At 47.8% G+C, this 18995-nt stretch overlaps 1 protein-coding gene across 2 annotated transcripts in view; it reads left to right on the top strand.

Moving 5' to 3' along the window:
- Nucleotides 1–18995, top strand: part of FANCD2 (FA complementation group D2) — a 1050809-nt gene that overhangs the window by 509637 nt on the left and 522177 nt on the right. For both annotated transcript variants that reach the window (XM_085625116.1, XM_085625117.1), the window contains exons 31-32: nucleotides 12127–12255; nucleotides 16866–16984. In XM_085625116.1, coding sequence (XP_085481242.1) covers nucleotides 12127–12255; nucleotides 16866–16984 — 248 coding nt within the window. The remainder of the gene's footprint in view (nucleotides 1–12126; nucleotides 12256–16865; nucleotides 16985–18995) is intronic.

Below are 18995 nucleotides of genomic sequence, written 5' to 3'. Positions count from 1 at the left end.
TATCTTCTCCCTCTCAATTCCTTTCTGCGAAAGGACACAATCAAGATGCTAACCTAGGTTCTCTCTGTTCTAGAAACTGGATGGTGGCATTGTTACTTGCAGGGCACTTATTTGATTTCCTGTAGGCCCACAGGTGCTACCTGAATCATGGTGGCCTTGCAGCATTTTCAGTTTGCAGTACTTTCTTTTGGTCGCACCAGTGGCTTTTGAGTTTTCATTAAAGTGATGCCATTGGTCGTAGCACAGTTTGCAAGGTTAAAGCAGCAGTTGTCCCCTACCTCAATGACTGACTGTTGAAGGTAGCTTTGTCCCGGGCATTCATCCACCTCCAGACGATGGCGAACCTCCCATCATTATTGGGCGTCGCTATAAGTGTCTTGAACTCACAACTGACTTCTTCTCAATTGCTCCCGTTAATCAGCTCTCTGCTGAATACTTCATGCCCGTGCCTTTCAACTGGAGTTGAGAGTCACTGACATCTGTGATCGCTATGCTTCAGCCTCGCTCCTGGACCTTTGTCCAGCTAGCTCTGAGGCTCGTGGTATTGTTGCTGAAGAGATGTAGTGAGTCTTCCTGGGGCTACCCTGGTATCTGTGAGGGTCATCTCTGGCCTCAGGACTTGAACGTCCACGTTGCAGCAGGTGAGTTCAGTGCAGGTCCATTTGCCATTGGTCAACTGGTCTGTTTACAGCAAGCGCAGATATTGTGTGTAGGTAAGTAAATCCTTATCTGATAGAGAAATGATCTGAGGACTGCTTATCTGGGGTGCCAGTTTTTATGCCATGTTCAGGTTTGTGGGAGGGGTGAACTCACTAGCCATTGGGGCAATTGTTTACACAAGGCTACCCTTCCCACTCTACATCACTTTGTGGGGGTTTGGCCACCAAACAATCCCAGAATAGCCCTCTCTACTGGAATCCAAGATTGAGCAATCCTTCTTCCACAGTGAGGAGCAGAGGGCACACGCTGGGGTGTACCCAGCAATCTGAAAGAGACACATTAGTGATAGATTCCTTACCTTAGAATATCCCCAGGTGTCGGACTGAATCCGGAAAGTTTTCGTCAGCAGTACCCCTGCGCGTCGGTAGGCGTTGTCGTACGTCGCTGGCGTCGTAGCCGCTGAGATGACGTCGTCGGAGCTACTTAGACGCGCCCATGCCCGCTGACGTCAGTTCTTTCTTTTTTCGCGCCAGCAGCGCAGATCCGAGAGAGAGAGAGGTACCCCTAGTTAAAAGTTTTAACTTGCTTTCTGAGAGCTTGTTTCTCTTGTTTTGTCGAGTACTCGACTCCTGGTGCAGTAGGGATGCCCGGGTTTCCTGTAGGGCCCGCCATCGAAACATGTCGGTAGCGGACCCGCACGACGTGCGTCTCTTCTGCTTGGGGCATGCCCATGACCCCTGATTGTCTGGCCGTGGCGCCGAAAGTTTTGCGGGAGCGTTCCCGAAAGTTGTTGAAGGTCCGGCAATCGTTCCGCGCCGATCGAGGTCCCGCTCCCGAGGGAAGTCAAGGGACCAGTCGTGGAGCCATCACTCGTCGGAATCGGGGACAGGTAAGTCACTGCACCATAAAAAGTCGAAGTAGCGATGTCGCTCTTCCTCTACCCCTCACCGGTCGCGGGACGTGGTGGAGGGGGCGGGCGGTCACTCCCCCGCAGCTCCGATGGAGCCTCCGTTGTTGCCTGCGGCCTACCCGCCCTTTCTAGGACCGCACATGACTTCAGACGAGAGGTACAAGCCTTTGTGTCGGCCTTGCGCCATTTGTCTCGACCTCTTCAACAACCGGTGGATGAAGGGGAGTACTTGCAGCTCCATGCGAGGATGAACCTGAATGGGAAGACGATATGGAGGGTCCAGTGGATCTGGATTTATCTCCACACCCTGGTACAACGTCCCCTTCTTTCGTGGCTACGGAGGAGGTTGGGACTTTTTCAGTGGTGTTGCGTAGGGCGGCTGAGGCTCTTAACCTAGCGCTCCCTTCTGTGCCTAGCAGGACCAATCTCCTGACCGAGGTGGTGCAGCCAGCGTCGTCCTCCGTGGAGCCGCTGCTGTCCTTCAGCGAAGCGCTTACTGACATCCGGTTGAGCACCTGGAACAAACCTAACACAGGGGTTCCTGTAGATAAGGGTGTGGCACGCCGCCATCTCCCGGCACCGGGCGACCCCAGCTTTCTCACACAACACCCGACGCCTCAGAGTCTAGTTGTCCAGGCTTCTGCCTCGCCAAGCGCATTCCCTTCTGCTCCTCCGGACAAGGAATCTAAGAAACTGGAGCAGTTTGGGAAAAAGATTTTCACTTCTGCCAGTTTCAGGTTGCGAGCGGTGAATACTGCGTGCCAGTTGGGCCACTATTCACATTCTGTGTGGGACACCGTGGCACAGGTGCTGCCTCAGTGCCCTGTGAAAGCTCAGGCGGTGCTCTCCGAGGCCATTACCGAAGGGAGAGATGCTGCTAAATTTACTATCCGTTGTGGGCTTGACACGGCCAATTCCCTCGGTAGGGCACTTTGCACAACGGTGGCGCTCCGCCGTTGAGCTTGGCTCAGAACTACTGGCTTCTCTGAGGATGTCCAGAGCACTTTGTTGGACATGCCCTTTGATGGCACACGCCTCTTTGGTGACAGGGCGGATAGCACACTGGAACGCTTTAAGGACTCTCTGGGTACGGCCCAGTCCTTGGGTCTCGCCACCACATGTACTCCCTCGGGGTCCGCTTTTTGCTCCTCTTGAGGTCAGGGTTCGAGGCGCCCAAGCGCGTTCCTTTCAGACCCGCAGGCCTGCGCAGTGGGACCCGCCGTGGTGGGTCCCGAGGACAGTGGACGGGGTCAATCCACCTCCGCCCCTGCCGCCTCAAAACCTTCCTAGTCCGGTGTTTCAGGCCCACCAGACGCCAGTGGGTGGCAGGATTCGCCAGCACCTTCCCCACTGGCGCACCATCACCTCAGACAGGTGGGTTCCACAAGTAGTCCGAAGGGGCTACTCCCTCCCCTTTGAGTCTACCCCTCCAGCCATGCCACCTCAGTACCACTGCATGTCAGGGGATCACTTGTCACTTCTCCAGCAGGAAGTTGCGGCCCTCTTGGCCAAGGGGGCCATCGGGCGTGTTCCGACACCAGAAGTAGGTCGTGGTTGTTATTCCCACTACTTCTTGGTTCCCAAGAAGGACAAGGGCCTGCGTCCTATCTTAGACCTCCGGAACGTCAATCGCTTCCTCCGGAAGGAGAAGTTCAAGATGCTCAAGCTTGCTCAGGTCTTGTCTGCCCTAGACCCGCAAGACTGGCTGGTAGCGTTAGACTTGCAGGATGATTATTTTCATATCCCCATCCTGCAGGCCCACCGGCGTTACCTACGGTTCACGGTAGGCCACGACCACTTTCAGTTCACCGTGCTCCCTTTCGGCCTTACCAGCGTCCCTCAAGTGTTCACCAAAGTGATGACGGTGGTCGCAGCTCATTTGCGCAGATCAGGGGTTTCGGTCTTCCCCTATCTCGACGACTTGCTGTTGAAGGCGGACTCGCCCTAGGCAGTCGTCTCCCACTTCCAGACTACGGCCGATCTCCTGTATTTGCTGGGGTTTTCCATCAACGTACCAAAGTCGCACCTGATTCCCTCTCAGAAGCTCCTCTTCATCGTAGCGGTTCTGGATACGGCGCAGTTTCGGGTTTATCCTCCCGAACAGCAAGTCTGGGACATTGGGGCTATGAATCCGATCTTTCGGCCCTGGTCCCGGGTTTCGGTCAGGAAGACCCTGAGGCTGCTGGGCCTCATGGCCTCCTGCATCCTGCTGATCTATCATGCCAGATGGCATATGCGGGCTCTGCAGTGGGACCTGAAGTTCCAGTGGACGCAGCATCGGGGAAACCTGTCCGACTACGTCCAGAACTCGGAGGGCACTGCACAGGACTTGCAGTGGTGGCTCACGGCCCAGCGTTGGGTCAGCGGGAGATCCTTCTCCCTTCCCCAACCGGAGCACACAGTAGTGACGGACGCGTCCCTCCTGGGATGAGGTGGCCACATGGGAGAGGCGGAGATCAGAGGCCTCTGGTCTCCAGCGGAGTCCAAGCTCCATATCAGGTGGGGTGGGGTCGTGGACCCTATGTCAGGAGGTTCTACATCTCTGGACGGGGCTGGAACGTCAAGGCATTTCCTTGGTAGTTCAACACCTGGCAGGTACCCTGAACGCCAGGGCAGATGAACGCAGGTGCATGTTTGATCACGAATGGCGTCTTCACTTAGAAGTCGCACAAGGTGTCTTTCAGCACTGGGAAGAAACTTGGTTAGATCTATTCACCACCGAAGAGAACGCACAATGTCAGCAGTTCTGCACGTTGGAGTTTCCAAGGCGGCACTCGCTCGGAGACGCTTTTTGTCGCAAGTGGAGTTGTGGTCTATTGTATGCCTTTCTGCCTATACCACTTCTGCCTAGAGTGCTGAAGAAGATCAGACGCGACCGGGCCCAAGTCATTCTTGTGGCACCGGACTGGGCTCGAGGAGTTTGGTATCCCGAGCTACTCAGTTTGAGCGTGGATCCCCGATCCGACTGCCTCTTCGGGAGGATCTCCTGTCGCAGCAACAGGGGACGGTCCTCCACCCGAACCTGTCCAGCCTCCACCTCCTTGCGTGGAGATTGAGCGGGGACAGCTGATTCCATTTGACTTGCCTCCTGAAGTGTGTAATGTGATTCTGGCAGCCAGGCATCCCTCCCCTAAAACGGTATACGCCTGTCGGTGGAAACAATTTGTGGCATGGTGCACAGCGAAAGCTGTAGATCCTCTTGCTGCCCCTCTTTCTGATGTCCTATTGTTTCTTCTCTCTTTGGCCCAGCAGGTATCTGCTCTGGGCACTTTCAATTGCACCAGTAGTCGGTCTCTGGTATGGCTCTGCGCTCCTGGCGCAGAAAAGCTGTGTACAGAACTGACATCAGCATGCGTGGGCGCATCTGAGGAGCTCCGACAAAGTCATCTCGGCGGCTACGACGCAAGCGACGTATGCGGAGCCGTACGACGATGCCTACCAACGCGCAGGGGTACTGCTGATGAAAACTTTCCGGATCCAGTCTGACGTCTGGGGATACTAAGGTAAGGAATCTATCACTAACTAATGTCTCTTACAGATATATCGTTACACAAGTAAGTAACTTGTGCTTCTGAGCCACTCCTCCTGTAAAAGTGGTTCTGTGCTGAGTGCTACCCCTCTGGGGGAGATGCCAGCCTTTCTGCCCACACACAGGAGCAGGAAGGCAAAGGTGCGATTGCCATTTGATTCACTGAGGCATTAGCCTCTTTGAAGCTGGGCCATCTGTGGCCGCTACCCAGTAGTCATCCTGCTACAGGAGGTCACACCATTTCCCTTCAGCAGTTCTTTGTTCCTTGTTCCTGGGAGCATTTCACACTTCCTAGCAAGAAGGGAGCATGTTGTCTCCGGTAACAACTGCTGTGGATAGACAGGAAAGGCTTCTGGAGGTTTGGACAACAAAGTGGTGAATTGTCTAAAGTCACCTTTCCAGTAAAATTTACCTTAAACCTGATCCCGGCAATTAGTCAGGTTTAATGTACCGATTAATTTGATAGCTTAGAGTAATATCTTTGATGGTCCCAAATTAAAGTTAACACTTAGTATAATGGCTAGAGAAACTCCTTGGTAGCCAATAGGACCACCAGCTTTTTTACAGTGGAAATGGCAATTTCATATTTTCACTGTCAGGGCATGTTAAACCCAAAATTAATATGCCCTACTTTTTAATATTCAGCACCCTGCCCTGTGGGTTACCAAGGCATTCCCTAGGCAAATTAATATTATAAAAGGAAGAATTTGACCTGGCTAAAGGATTTATTATGGTACGTCAAGCTGGCAGTTTAAAAACTGCTAGACTAGGCTACAAGGGCAGACCTACAGTCAGGTTTTCACCTTGTCACTGCAGTGGTGGTACAATTAAGTGCTGCAATCCACTAGTAACATTTGACTTAGTAGCCCTGGGAACTTGTGGTACCATATTTTAGGGACTTAGGGTGATTTAAATAAGCCAATCGAGTTTTAGCCAGTTGCACATGTACTTTAGGGGTTCGGAGCACATGCACTGGAGCCGGGAAAGCAGGGCCCAGTGCACCACAGAGTCGGAAAAACCAGCAGCATCAGCCCAAACAGCGGTAAATCATACAAAAAGAGGTCCTTGCCCACAGGCCGAAGGCACAGGAGTCACAAGAGGACCCCGAGCAGCTCACCAAAGATGCAGGCCCGCGGTGCAGAGGATGCGGTGAGGACGAAGCTCTTGGTAGGAAAAGATGCTGGAGACTAGAGCTTCTTGTAGCCCGAAGATTTCTGGAGGATAGAGTCAACAAGCTTTGGCAACGGCAAGTCGACGCGGTGCACAAGGATTCTGTTACAGCGGTTCCGACAAGGGATGCTGGCCTCAAACTTGCAACTTGAACTTGAAGTGGTTTCGGATTTGAATCATACTAAGTCAACTTTACCAAATGACCAATGCAAGCAATGTCAGGACTAATCATTATTTGGCAGTTGTAAATTTCAGCTGGGGAGGGATAATTGGCCCTGAAAGAGTTGTGGTTTTACCAAACCTACCAGTGGACTGTCTGTCGGGCAATGATTTAGAAACTTCAGCCATGTTCAGGATACATGCAGAGATTATTGGAATCTCTGCCAGTGCATTTGCTGCTACTAGGGTTCAGACCAAACAGTTAGGCCCTGAGGGGGCTCTTGGTCCTGGAAAAATTGACCAGCTAGTTCCTAAGAGAAGTACGCAGGTAGGGTAAGGAATTATCCTCCTCCCAGTGAAGATCAGTCTCCTGAGAGGGATGATCTTAGCCCCTGGGAAGGAACTGTCCAAGAGGAAGTTGGGCCTGACACAGCAAAGTTCTTGGGGGCAGGGTTTCCTTCCAGGGCAGACTTGAGTCTGGAGCAGAAATCCTGCCCCTCTCTTGAACAGCTGAGTCAGCAAGCTGCTGCTGAGAAGGCAGGGAGTGTCAGTGGGTCCCATTGCATCTATTGCGAAGATGTGCTCCTGTTTTATGACAGTAGAGACCTCAAGTCTGGTGCCACCAGGAGGTTGGTCATACCTCAGAAGCACAGGAGTTTTCTTCCATCACTGGCACATGACATTCCCCTAGCACGACATCTTGGGCTATGCAGGACTTGGGACAGGCTTGTCCCTCATTTCACTGGCCCCATATGACTGAAGACACCAAGGAGTTTTGTCGCTCCTGTGTCACTTGCAAAGCCAGTGGTAAGTCAAGTGGCACTACAAAGGCACCCTTGATTCCACACCCAGTGTTTGGGGTTACCCTGAGGGGTTAGGGATAGACATGGTTGTACTCTGAAACCCTCCAATAGCATCTGGACACAGTTACATCCTAGTAGTGGTGGACCATGCCACTAGATATCCAGAAGCCATTCCACTTAGGATCACTACAGCTCCTATGGGGCTAGGGCCCTTCTGGGAGTCTTTTCCAGAGTGGGCTTTCCTAAGGAGGTCTAGTCAGACAGAGATCCAAACTTCATTTCTAGCTACATATCTGCAATGTGTAAAGAATGTGGTGTAAACCTTCGACAGTGTGATGGGCTTGTTGAAAGGTTCAACAAGACCCTCAAGGGTATGATCGTGACTCCCCGAAAAGCTCTGGCAAAAATGGGATGTCTTACTACCCTGCCTTCTCTTTGCCTACAGAGAGGTTCTTCAGAACGGGGTGGGCTACAGCCCATTTGAACTTCTGTTTGGACATCCAGTTAGGGATCCATTATGTTTGGGTAAGGAGGGATGGAGCAACCTCTCAAACCTCCTAAACATGGCTGAGTACATGAAGGCCAGCAAAACCCTTGAGGCCAGTCAAGAGCTTCAGAAAGCTTGGCATGACCAAAAGACTGTGCTGACTCTTTACCAGCCAGGACAGAAAATGTGGGTGATAGAGCCTGGCCCCAGCAGCTCTCCAAGACAAGTGGAGTGGCCTCCACACTATCCTTGAGAAGAAAGGTGAGGTCACCTACTTGGTGGACATAGGCTCTCCCAGAAATCCCCACAGAGTTCTTCATGTGAACCACCTAAAACCTTTTATTGACAGGGCTGACATGAGCTTAGTCATGGCAAATGATGAGGGACAGAAGGAAGAATATGATCCTCTCACTAATCTCCTCTCTCAGGACCCTGTTGATGGGTCAGATGATTGAGTAGCCTTGGAAGGCAGCCTTACTGATCATCAGCAATCTGATTGTAGGCAAGTCCTCAATCAGTTTTCAAACTTGTTCTCTCTGATTCCCAGTGAAATCACCCATGAAGTGGTCACAGGTGACCGCTGAAAGACTGCCTGTCAACAGTAAAATCTACAGAAAGCCTGACCATGTCAGAGACTGCATCAGGACTGAGGTCCAAAGGATGATGGCTTGGGGGGTCATTGAACCCTCGGATACACTTTGGGCTAGTCCTGTAGTCCTTGTGGTGCTAAAACCTCACACCTAAGATGGTAAGAGAGAGATGAGGTTCTGTGTAGACTACAGAGGTCTCAGTGCAATCACTAGGACTGATACCGATGCAATTCCCTGTGCGGATGACCTTATAGATACTTTGGCATCAGCCAAGTATCTCTGTACATTGGATCTGACAGCTGGTTTTTGGCAAATCAGACTCTCTGAGGATGCCAAACCAAAAAGAGCATTTTCAGCCCCTAGTGGGCATTATCAATTTATTGTGATGCCGTTTGGCTTGAAGAATGCGCCTGCAACATTTCAGAGGTTGGAGAACAAAGTCCTCATAGGTCTGGAAGCCTATTGTGCAGCATATCTAGATGATATTGCTGTCTTTAGCTCTACCTGTAAGGATCATCTGGACCACCTCAGCAATGTTCTGGAGACTCTGCAGTAGGCAGGCCTCACTATCCAGGCCAGTACTCATATAGGGCAAAGCAAGGTTGTGTATGTGGGCCAAATTGTAGGTGGAGGCCAGGTTCAACCACATTTAGAGCAAAATCCAGACCATAATGGACTGGGTTGCTCCCACTACCCAGACTCAGGTCACAGCTTTCTTGGGCCTAACTGGGCACACCAGGGGGTTTGTTAAGAGCTATGGGTCCATAGTGACTCCCCTTAATTATCTCACCTCCAAAGAAATGCCTAAGAAAGTTCAGCAGACAGTTAGCTGTTAGAAAGCATTTGATGACCTGAAGCAGGCCACGTGCACTGCTCCCATTCTTCAAAGTCTTCATTACTCCAAAACCTTCATTGTCAGACAGACGCTTCTGAGATAGGGGTAGGTCCAGTTCTATCACAACTTAATGCAGATGGCCAAGAACAACCAGTAGCTTTTATAAGCAGAAAGTCGACCTCCAGTGAGAAGCGTTGGTCAGCTTTTGAGAGAGAGGTCTTTTCCACGGTCTGGGTCTAGAAGAAGTTGAGGCCATACCTGTTTGGTACTCACTTCATTGTTCAGACAGACCATAAGTCCCTATTATGGCTAAAACTAATGAAGGGTGAAAATTCCAAACATTTGAGGTGGTCCATTTCCCTACAGGGGATGGACTTTTCTGTGGAACATAGACCTGGGAGTAACCATGCCAACGCAGATAGACTCTTCAGATATTTCCACTGACTGAACTGGGCAAGCTTAGTCTCATCTCTTTTTGTTGGGGTGGGGGGGGGGGGTTGTGTAGGAAAGTTGGATCTGCTTTCATGGCTACCCCCACTTCATGCTGGTGTCAGTATGTTTCTTTGACTTGTCTGACTGGGATCCTGCTAATCACTGAGTCACTTTGCTTTCTCCCTAAATTTGACTTGGTAAGTGCTTTTGTACCTCCTCAATTGGCTACTGGTGTACCCCTGTAAGTCCCTAGTATATGGTACTGAGGTAAAAAGGGCAAAGGTACACCAGGGCTCTCCCACGGGTGCAACATGTGTTATGCCACCCATGTGAGACCACTCAAACTGTGACAACAGGCCTGCCGTTGCAGCCAGTGTAAGCTGGTGCTAGCACCACTTATGACAGATATAAGTTTCCTTATATCTAAGGTCACTACACTTAAAACCTATGTCACCCCTAAGGCAGGACTTTCAATCCTGAAGGCAGAGTGCTGGGTTATAAGTGTGTGGGTGCCCCTTCATGAGCAGGTCACCCCTACAAACCCTGGAGTCGATTCTCCAGGCTTTGTAAGTGCAGTCAGCCATTTTGAAGCCTATAATGGCCATCTGTCATTACGCGATGGGCAACTTTATAGTGGCTGTGCCGAACCTGGGCATGTTTGCTATCAAACATGTTGGAATCATACCCCAACACCGTTACCGGTGTTGGAGGTGTGATTCTATGCTGTGGGGGCTTGCATGGGAAGCCATCAATATTTCCAGTAACAGCCTTCCAGGGACTGCCAGTAAGCTAGTGCTGCTGCTGATCCCAGACACGATTCTGCCCTCCTGCTGCTGTGCTGAGCTCAAGCAGGGGAAGGTGGAACAATTGGTTTCCTGCCACAGGGAGGTATATTGAGCTGGGGTGGGGGCGCTTGCCAGCCGCACCAGACTGCCTTGAAGGATACATTTGTTTCCCTCCTTGCATACTCTGGTTTGAGCTAGTTCAAGGAGCCCTTGGCTCCCACTCTGGGGCGAAACTGGTCAAAGGACACTGGAGTATCCTTCCCTCTGTCCAGTGCTTCCCTCTGGGAGGAACCCCTGAATCGTCCTAACCCCTTTCTTAGGGTATAAAAGGGCTAACCTGTGGGTAGGTCTGCAAATTCATCATGGGACAGAACTCAAGCCTGAAACCACATCACTCTTCGACTGTCTTAACACTTGGAGACTTTGCCTGGAACCGAGACTGCATCACGCAAGACTCCTGGTCTTGCTGTTCTGCAAATTTTCTTCGTTGTCTGGGCTTCATCCAGGACGTTCAACAGACCTGTGGGCATCAAGGACACCAGGCAGGGATACTGCTATCAACAAATTTCAGGAGTGAGTCTGACGCCAGGGGATCATTCGGAAGTAAGGGATCTGCTGCTAGAAGTCTCTATATATCATCATCTGCATGAGCAACAAAGAAGTTCCAGCAATAGGAGAGACAGCTTGTGGAAAGGCTTTGGTAATATTTGGGTATATCAAACAAAAAAGGTTATCGAAAGATGCTTGCAATAAGTCTAACCTCTGACAATTGATCATGGTAGCATTCCAACCAATTGTTCTTTTGCCCACCATGCTACCTCAGTTTGGACCAAAGACTGGAACCCGAGCAACCCAAGACAAGAACCACAAAAACCAAGCTACACCTGACTGAAGAGCCCCAAACAGGGAGAAACCGGTCTTTTGTTGCTTGTATTCTGGTTCAGAGAGGACCTAACTTGGCATTTTGGTCTGGACTGTACCTTCTGGAGCAGGGTCAAGACTGGTTTGCATATGGCTGGATCTAATCTGAAGTGGCATGGTGGAACAATGGGCTGGAATGCTACACTGAGCGATTGCCAGTGGATAGACTTAATGCAAGCATCCGCCTATCACCTTTTGTGTGTTAAATATTTGGAGGATAGACAGATCATCCACATCCTTTGAAGCACCAATTTATTTAGCCTAAATCAATGGTATGTGACATCTTTAGAACTTGTGGCAGGAGAGAAAGTGGGGGGAATGCTTGCAAATGTCCTGAGCTCAACTCAGAGAGAGTTGCTCTAATGCACAAAAGTGCTGACATTGCACATTCTCTATGTACAAAGTATCCATCTGAAGAGTAATTACTTCCCTAAGGCAACTCTGTTTCTGGTGGATTGAACAGAAAATTACTGACCGTCCTCCCGCCTCTCCATTCTGTGGAGTCGACATCGGATACCAAATAAAGTCCAAATTTTTCCATACCCAGTTTGGTTCCTGAGTAAATTTGAAAGGCGAGGAATCTGTGGTTTGGTAGAGCATCCACCAGAAAGAGTGTTACGGAAAGTGAGTAAATTGTTTATCCTTGTGAAACACATTACCAGAACTCTATATAATTTGTAGGTCTGGTAATTTCTTTTTTCTCTTTTTGTGAATTAGTATATCTTTGCTTTTTGATAACTAAAACATTATCATTATCACATTGTTTTTAAATATGTTATTTCAATGTTTTAATCTTTAGTAATCCCATTTCTATATTTTGTCTTTTAATTATCTTAATATTATAGACAAAAGGAAGCAAGACCACTGGATTCTCACAGCTGCGTCAGAAGTCGTCTCAGGAAGTTGTGCAAAGTGTAGTACAGCTGCTGAACCCACTATGTAACCACATGGAGAATATGCACAATTACTTCCAGGTAGCAATGCTTTCTTCACCTTAGACAATGTTAAATTATTTTTTTCAGGTTGTGTAGTAGGATTTCTTTTTGCAATACATTGTGTTCTACGTTGTTGCAATACTTTTTTCTTCTTTTCTTTATTTGTTTATGAAGAGCATGGATCAGGCACTTCAGATGATAAACAACATATGTTAAGTTGTAACCGGAGAATGTAGTAGGCAACATACATCATAAGATTGCCAGCATAGCTTGATTAATCTATTTAAACATGTGAAATCTATTTAAGTAGTGCTAATTTGATAAAGGAAATGTAACTAGTCGGTACATCTGACAGTCTTGTAGGTAAAGAAAAGATTATACACCTTATGGGTGATTTTTATTTTTACATATAATATTCTAATTGAACAATATCCCTGCTGATTCCTCACATCATGAATCTTCCCAGGCATCAGACTGTCTTTGGACAAGTTGAAATAGCTCTCATGCACAATCTATGGTGCTACCCCAGCATTCTTGCATCAGTTCTTTTTTTTCCAGCATCTTCAATACAGATCCAGGGTTGTTCTTCTTTTCAATTTGTTACAAAACAATTGCTTGGCATTGCTTACAGGGTAATGTTCTGGAAGAACATGTCAAGCTGTCCTAAATATATTTCCTAATAAATACCTTTCCTAATAAGTCATTTTCCCACCATTTTCAAGGTTCTTCTTCCACCTCTCACAATACCGTCCTTTGGTGTTTAGATCCTGCTCACACCTTCAGGCTTGCTTTTGGTCATGGCTTCTTGCCTTTGTTTGTGGAGGACTGGGATAGAAGTTTTTCACTTTTTTAGGCCATAATGAGTGATGAAGTCTGCTCCATGTCGGTTCCTGCTCCAGGGATAGACACAGATTGGCAGCTTTGTTACAGAGGTAGTCTTCCCTTTCCAAGTTCGGTACATGTCGTTTAGAGGCCAACTTCATCATGACCTCATTCCAAGTCGTTCAACAATCATAAGCTGCTAACATGTCTTCTTGTCCCCAAGCCAGTTTTCTGTCTCTAACCTCCATGTCGTCTTCAGAACTGCTTTGGTGGACATAAGTCACACAGTCTCCTCTGAGCCTTGGCGTGCTGTGTTGCGCTTCTTTGACCTTCCTGGAGATGCTTAAAAATATGTGTGGGATGCGCTTTTGACGGTACATTCTTCTATAGTGTACATGCTTCTTCGGCATTATACTGAAACGCACCAGTGCATATCTTGTGGCTTCAAATGTGCAAACAGTATCTCCGGTAGGCGGCATTGGTGATTCAGAAGCTTTACATGACCACAACCTTACAAATATCATGAGCATTCCCTACTTAGTCATCAGCCGTATCGACCTATCCATGACCACAGGTGGCGTGCTCAGTTACTCAGACCAGAATCAACAGTTACCTTCTTCGTCCTTCCCAGCTTCTCCTGTCAGGCTATTTAATGCCTCTTCATGAAGGGTAGGTGCTTGAGATCATCACAGTTTCCGTTTTTGACACTTTATTATTATAGGCCATTAGGGTGCTCCAACCAGTCTGCTACTGTTTTTGTGGCCTCATTGTCAAAAACTTCCCCTTCCTACGTAAGTACAATTTATTAGGTCCCGCAATCACGTTGCATATCTCTCCCCGGAGGAATTCTGTTCTATCCCTCAGTGGTCTCTCTCTGATTATTATCTTTTTTTGACAGCATTGTTAATTGCACTACTTCCTGTCCTGTTTGAGCCTTTGGGAGGTATTCTCTCTGGAGAGGGACTTTGATTCTGTCTACATGCATCTGATAGAGACATCTAGCTGCAGATTTCTTAACTTTTGAATTCTCCCCAGGCATCAGACTGATTTGGAAATTATTCAGCAGTACCTCTGCACGCCAGGTATGGCATCATACGACTCCGTGGTGATGTCGACTCCGGTTGTGAGGTTAGTGGAGTCATATAAGTACCCTCCGTCAAACGGATGTCAGTTTCTTGTTTTCCGCGCTGTAACACGAATCCAGAGAAGCGGTTCCTCAAGCCGTCTCAGGCCTACTTTGACTGTTTTTGTCGATTGGAAACAGTGTGCTTTTCTTATGTCTTCAGGCTTTAAGTCTTGTGGGTCTTGTACTAGACAAATGTGGGTTACAGACCCACATTCCGTTTGTATGTATGTAGGAACACTACGACCCTGAAGACTGTGGCTCAGAAGCTGAAGCCGCTCAAGGAATGTGGTATGAAATTTTTTGCGGTGCTGATGTCGCGGTCTACAGAGACTTTACGTCGGCCTCGGTCTTGTTCGGAGAGTTGTTCACAGGGCCGTTCCAGGAGACTGAGCTGTTCATGGGAACATCACTCTCCATCGACTTCCCAAGGTAAGCGCAAATGAAAGAGTACTACAATTCTCTGCAACTTATCTTTGGGCCCTCACCTTCCTCTGGAGCGCCGTTGGGTCTCATGGAGGTGAGAGGAGCCTCACCGGTTGGTTCGCCCTCGGTGCAAGTTGGGCTGTCGGAGTCATTGGGTCGACGTTGGTTGACTTCACTTCGGCAACAGAGCACAGCCCTTCGGGGTCTCCACCTTTGGTGTCCACCTTTGGTGTCTATCCTTGATCAGCAGACTCTGGCAGTGATGTTTGCGGCGCCAATCGAAATCATTTCTTCTTTTCCTCTCGACATCAAGGTGTTGCCTTCTGGGCGTAGGGTGCGAAGTCGTTAGAGCCAATTGAGGAGAATGTTTTTTTCCACTTTCCTCTCATGGTGGGGCCCCTGGAAGTCGCCTTGTAGTGGGGAAACAGAAGAGTCTGGGCTGTTGCAGCCTATTTTGGAGACTATTCCACCTCTTATAGTGAGAAATGGCTATATGCACTTGGTGAGCCATGCGGCGGCACCCCCCGCCGTGCAGAGGTACTGCTGAGAAAGGTTAACAGATCCAGTCTGATGCCTGGGGAGAGTTCACAAGTTCTAGAATATGCACTAGACTAAGTCTCTACCAGATAGATCGTTACCGAAGGTAAGTAACATGTTCACAATGCGCACTGATTCTGTTAAAATCAAACTTAATAAAGATCAGTTTATTTTTATGTAAAAATCTAGAGCATTTTATTAATAACACATACCCTGTAATTGTATGGCACATGCTCAGCCCTAGAGTTATCTTGGAGCACAATAACAGGTGCTTATTGTTACGTTCGCACCTTAATGGTACTTATTAAGCTGACCTCCTGTAAGATTCAAACCTCTGGGAAAGGCCAAGCACTTATTTTTGTAGTGGCTGCATAATTCCACTAAGTCACCAGACCTGGAATATTATGCATAATGCTAATTCTTTTGCTTATTTTTTTTTTTTATGTCTCCATCCTTCTCCTTGCATACTATTTCACCTCGCCCTATAACGTTGTATATTATTAAGAGCTACTTTATTAAATATTATTAATGTATACCATTCTTTCATAAAGTTTTTACAAGTGTGAAGTCATTTAATTTACAAAACGTGGGTTTGCTCTTTTTAAAAATATTTACTGATACATACATACTTGTACAGCTGTCTGATTGTGGTTTTACCAAGAGCATAAGGGGGCTTGCAGCAAGCCCCCTGCTTACCATTGGTTGACTTTACATGCTTTTTATGTGATGGCTTGTCTTGTCCATTCTGTGTCTGTTCCTCCCCTGGAGCATTCCTAATTTACTTGTGTCATTACATTGCTTACTTTTAGGGAACTGTTCTTTTCTTGTCTGAAGCACTCCACTAGAGTGCATATAGTTTCTCACTACCACACAAATATACCCCACATAGAACCAATCTATACCACATAGCAACAATCCACATAAATGCCCTCCACACCAAGCCACATAATTCCAATCAGCATAATTTCACTCAACTGCCACACAGTTTCACGCCACACAAATCAACGCAACATGTTTCCATTATACGCCACATAATTCAACAAGAAACCACATAATACAACTCAACAACACAATTACATAACACACCACATGCATACAATCCACACAACATAATTCCACATCACACTAGAAAATTCATCAGCACGCCACATAATTAAACTCCACTACATAACAATCCACAACATAAAATACAATACCACATAATTACTCTCCATAACACACAATCCCACTCCTCATAATTCCTACACGCTAAATACCAAATAATTACTATCCAAATTATTCCACTGCATGCCAATTCACTACACACCACATACATCCACTCCACTCAAAAATACAAAAGTAAAAAACATTTACATCGCCAATAGCTCTAACTCTCGCAAATGCAAAACCTATTCCACTGCAAATATTTGTTGGAATTTAGAGTGAGTGATGAGTGCAGTAAGTAGTTTTATGAGGAATGATTTGTGAGGACTCGGGTACAAGCATGCACTTCTTTGTTTTGCTAGAAAATAGCTTTGGCAGAGTTTCCTATGTTTACAACCATTTTTGTGTCCCAAGTAGTCATCAGGCTTCTATATAACTTGGGAGGCATTCATAAATTCCCAGTACATGTTTGGTGCGAAGTTCATCGTGTTTACAAAAAGCTACAGAAATGTGACTCTAGGAGTAGTTACAGAGCCACAACTCAGTAGAACAGGGGGTATATAAATGTTCCTCCTACAAATTGTTTTCTATTTTGTAGACTTTGATGACCGAAAATCATGGTGTTGTGGATGCACTTGGCGTTGACTTAAAAGAGCATCACTTCATGTCCTTCTGTTATGAGCTGCTCTTGCAGGTTTTTCATACTATGTTTCTTTGGTGAGTTTGTCTTGCATGTCAAATTCTTCATGGCTAAACTGTAAAAAGCAATGTTTTTAAAAATGTTTTTTTTAACCCAATGAAAGAATAGAACATTTGATATATGTAATTATAGAGTGTTTACAACCCCAACAAGGTATTTAAGTGCTTTTAGGCGCATAGCACAATAATTAAAGTTGTTAATTGGAGCGGTGGACATTTGAGCCTGTTAGTTGGATTGAATAGGATAAAAGAGCGATAGAGGAGGTAAGTGTCTAGAAAGTGTTAATTGGCAGAACATAGTAGTAAAATGAGGTTTGGGATGAGTCAAAGGAGCGATAGAGGAGGGAAGAGTCTAGAAAGGGTTATTTGGGAAATAATAGTAATAAAATGAGGTCTAGGATGAGTCAGAGAGTGGGGGTAGAGGTTATATTGAAAGAGATATAGGATGAGACAGTAGTAATTTGGAGTGAGTTGAAGTTTTTTTTTCGTCAGTGGGAGTAAAGTAAGAAATATATAGATGCATAACTACATAAAAAGGTAATCTGATAGCGACATCTAGCCACAGATTCCTTATCTTAGAAACCTCCCCAAGCGCCAGACTGGATCCGGAAATTTTGTCTGCAGTATCCCTGTGCTTCGGTAGAGGGAGTCGAGCAGCTCCGTAGCGATGTAGTCTCCTAAATGTGACGTCCACTAAATGTGACACTAAATGTGCCATCCACGGAGTCCATATAAGCCCTCCCCCGATGCGCTGATGTCAGTTCCTTTTATTTTCTGTGCTAGCATCACAGATCTACACTGCAGTTCCTCTGGCTGTTTTCAGCCTACTGTATGTTTTTTCATCGACAGAGCAGTGTGCCTTTTTCTACCTTTTTTCAATGTCCTCTGGGTTCAAGCCTTCTGAGTCCTCTGGTCAACAAATTTCTGCCACGGGACCTCACTCTGTTTGCCTGTGGTGTCAGGGTGAGCACCAATACTCTGACGAGTGTCGTCGGCTCCCCGAAGAGAACGTCGCATGAAGTTCCTTGCGGCGCTGATGTCTCAGTCATCAAAATCTTCTTGTCGCCCTCGGTCCCCTACGCACTCTACAGACCAACTGCACGTCACCTCTAGGAGTGGTTGTCACGGGCGTTATTCCCCTTCAATGTCCAGAGGTAAGTCTAGGCATTGGCACCTCCCACCTTCGTCGCGTACCACTGGTCCGCTCTCTTCTGTTGAAGTGTCGGGCAGGGGTCCGCCCGTGTCTCCCCACCTATCCTAGGGCCGGGGCGTCTTTGACCCAGATGAGGCAATATTCAAAATCTCTTCCTTCTATTTTGGGATCATCACCTACCTCTAGAGCACCCTTGGGCCATACGGAAGTGCGTGAGGTCGTCCTATGCCCTAGCTGGCGGGTTCTCCCTTGGCTTCAGGTCAGCCTCCTGTATCTGATAGAGACATCTAGCCACAGATTTCTTAACTTAGAATATCTCCCCAGGCGTCAGACTGGATCCGGAAAATCTTTTTTCCCCAGCAATACCTCTGCACGCCGGGAGGTGGCATCGCCCGGCTCCGTCCTGATGTCGTCCATGGAAGTGACGTCAATGGAGCCATAAAAGCCCCTCCTGGTGTGCTGACGTCAGTTTTTCTTCTTTTCCGCGTCCTAACTTGGTTCCGGGAAAGTGATACCTCTGGCCTTTTTTTGTTATCTTCTGGCCTTTTCAACAGCTTTTTACATCAAGGAACAGTGTGTTCGGTGTCCTTTGCGGGCTTCAAGATGTGCCGGTCCTGCTTGCGACAGATGTCAGCGACGGACCCTCAGGAAATCTGTATGTGGTGCTTGGGCGAGCACCATGACTCCGTGGAGTTCTACGGGAACGCCGCATGAAGCTGCTGTCTGCCTGGATGTCCTTAACGGACCCCTTGCGACACAGGTCTCCTTCTCTAGCAGAGACGTCCACGCGGCGACAGTCCTCCCAGGAGGCTGTTCCTGTTCGGGGCAGGTTCCGGGACAGTCAACGTCATTTGTTTACCTCAGGTAAGCACAAAC

Source organism: Triturus cristatus, chromosome 9 (assembly GCF_964204655.1).
Source record: "Triturus cristatus chromosome 9, aTriCri1.1, whole genome shotgun sequence".
Lineage (NCBI taxonomy): Eukaryota > Metazoa > Chordata > Amphibia > Caudata > Salamandridae > Triturus > Triturus cristatus.
This window is presented reverse-complemented; position numbering and strand designations above follow the sequence as displayed.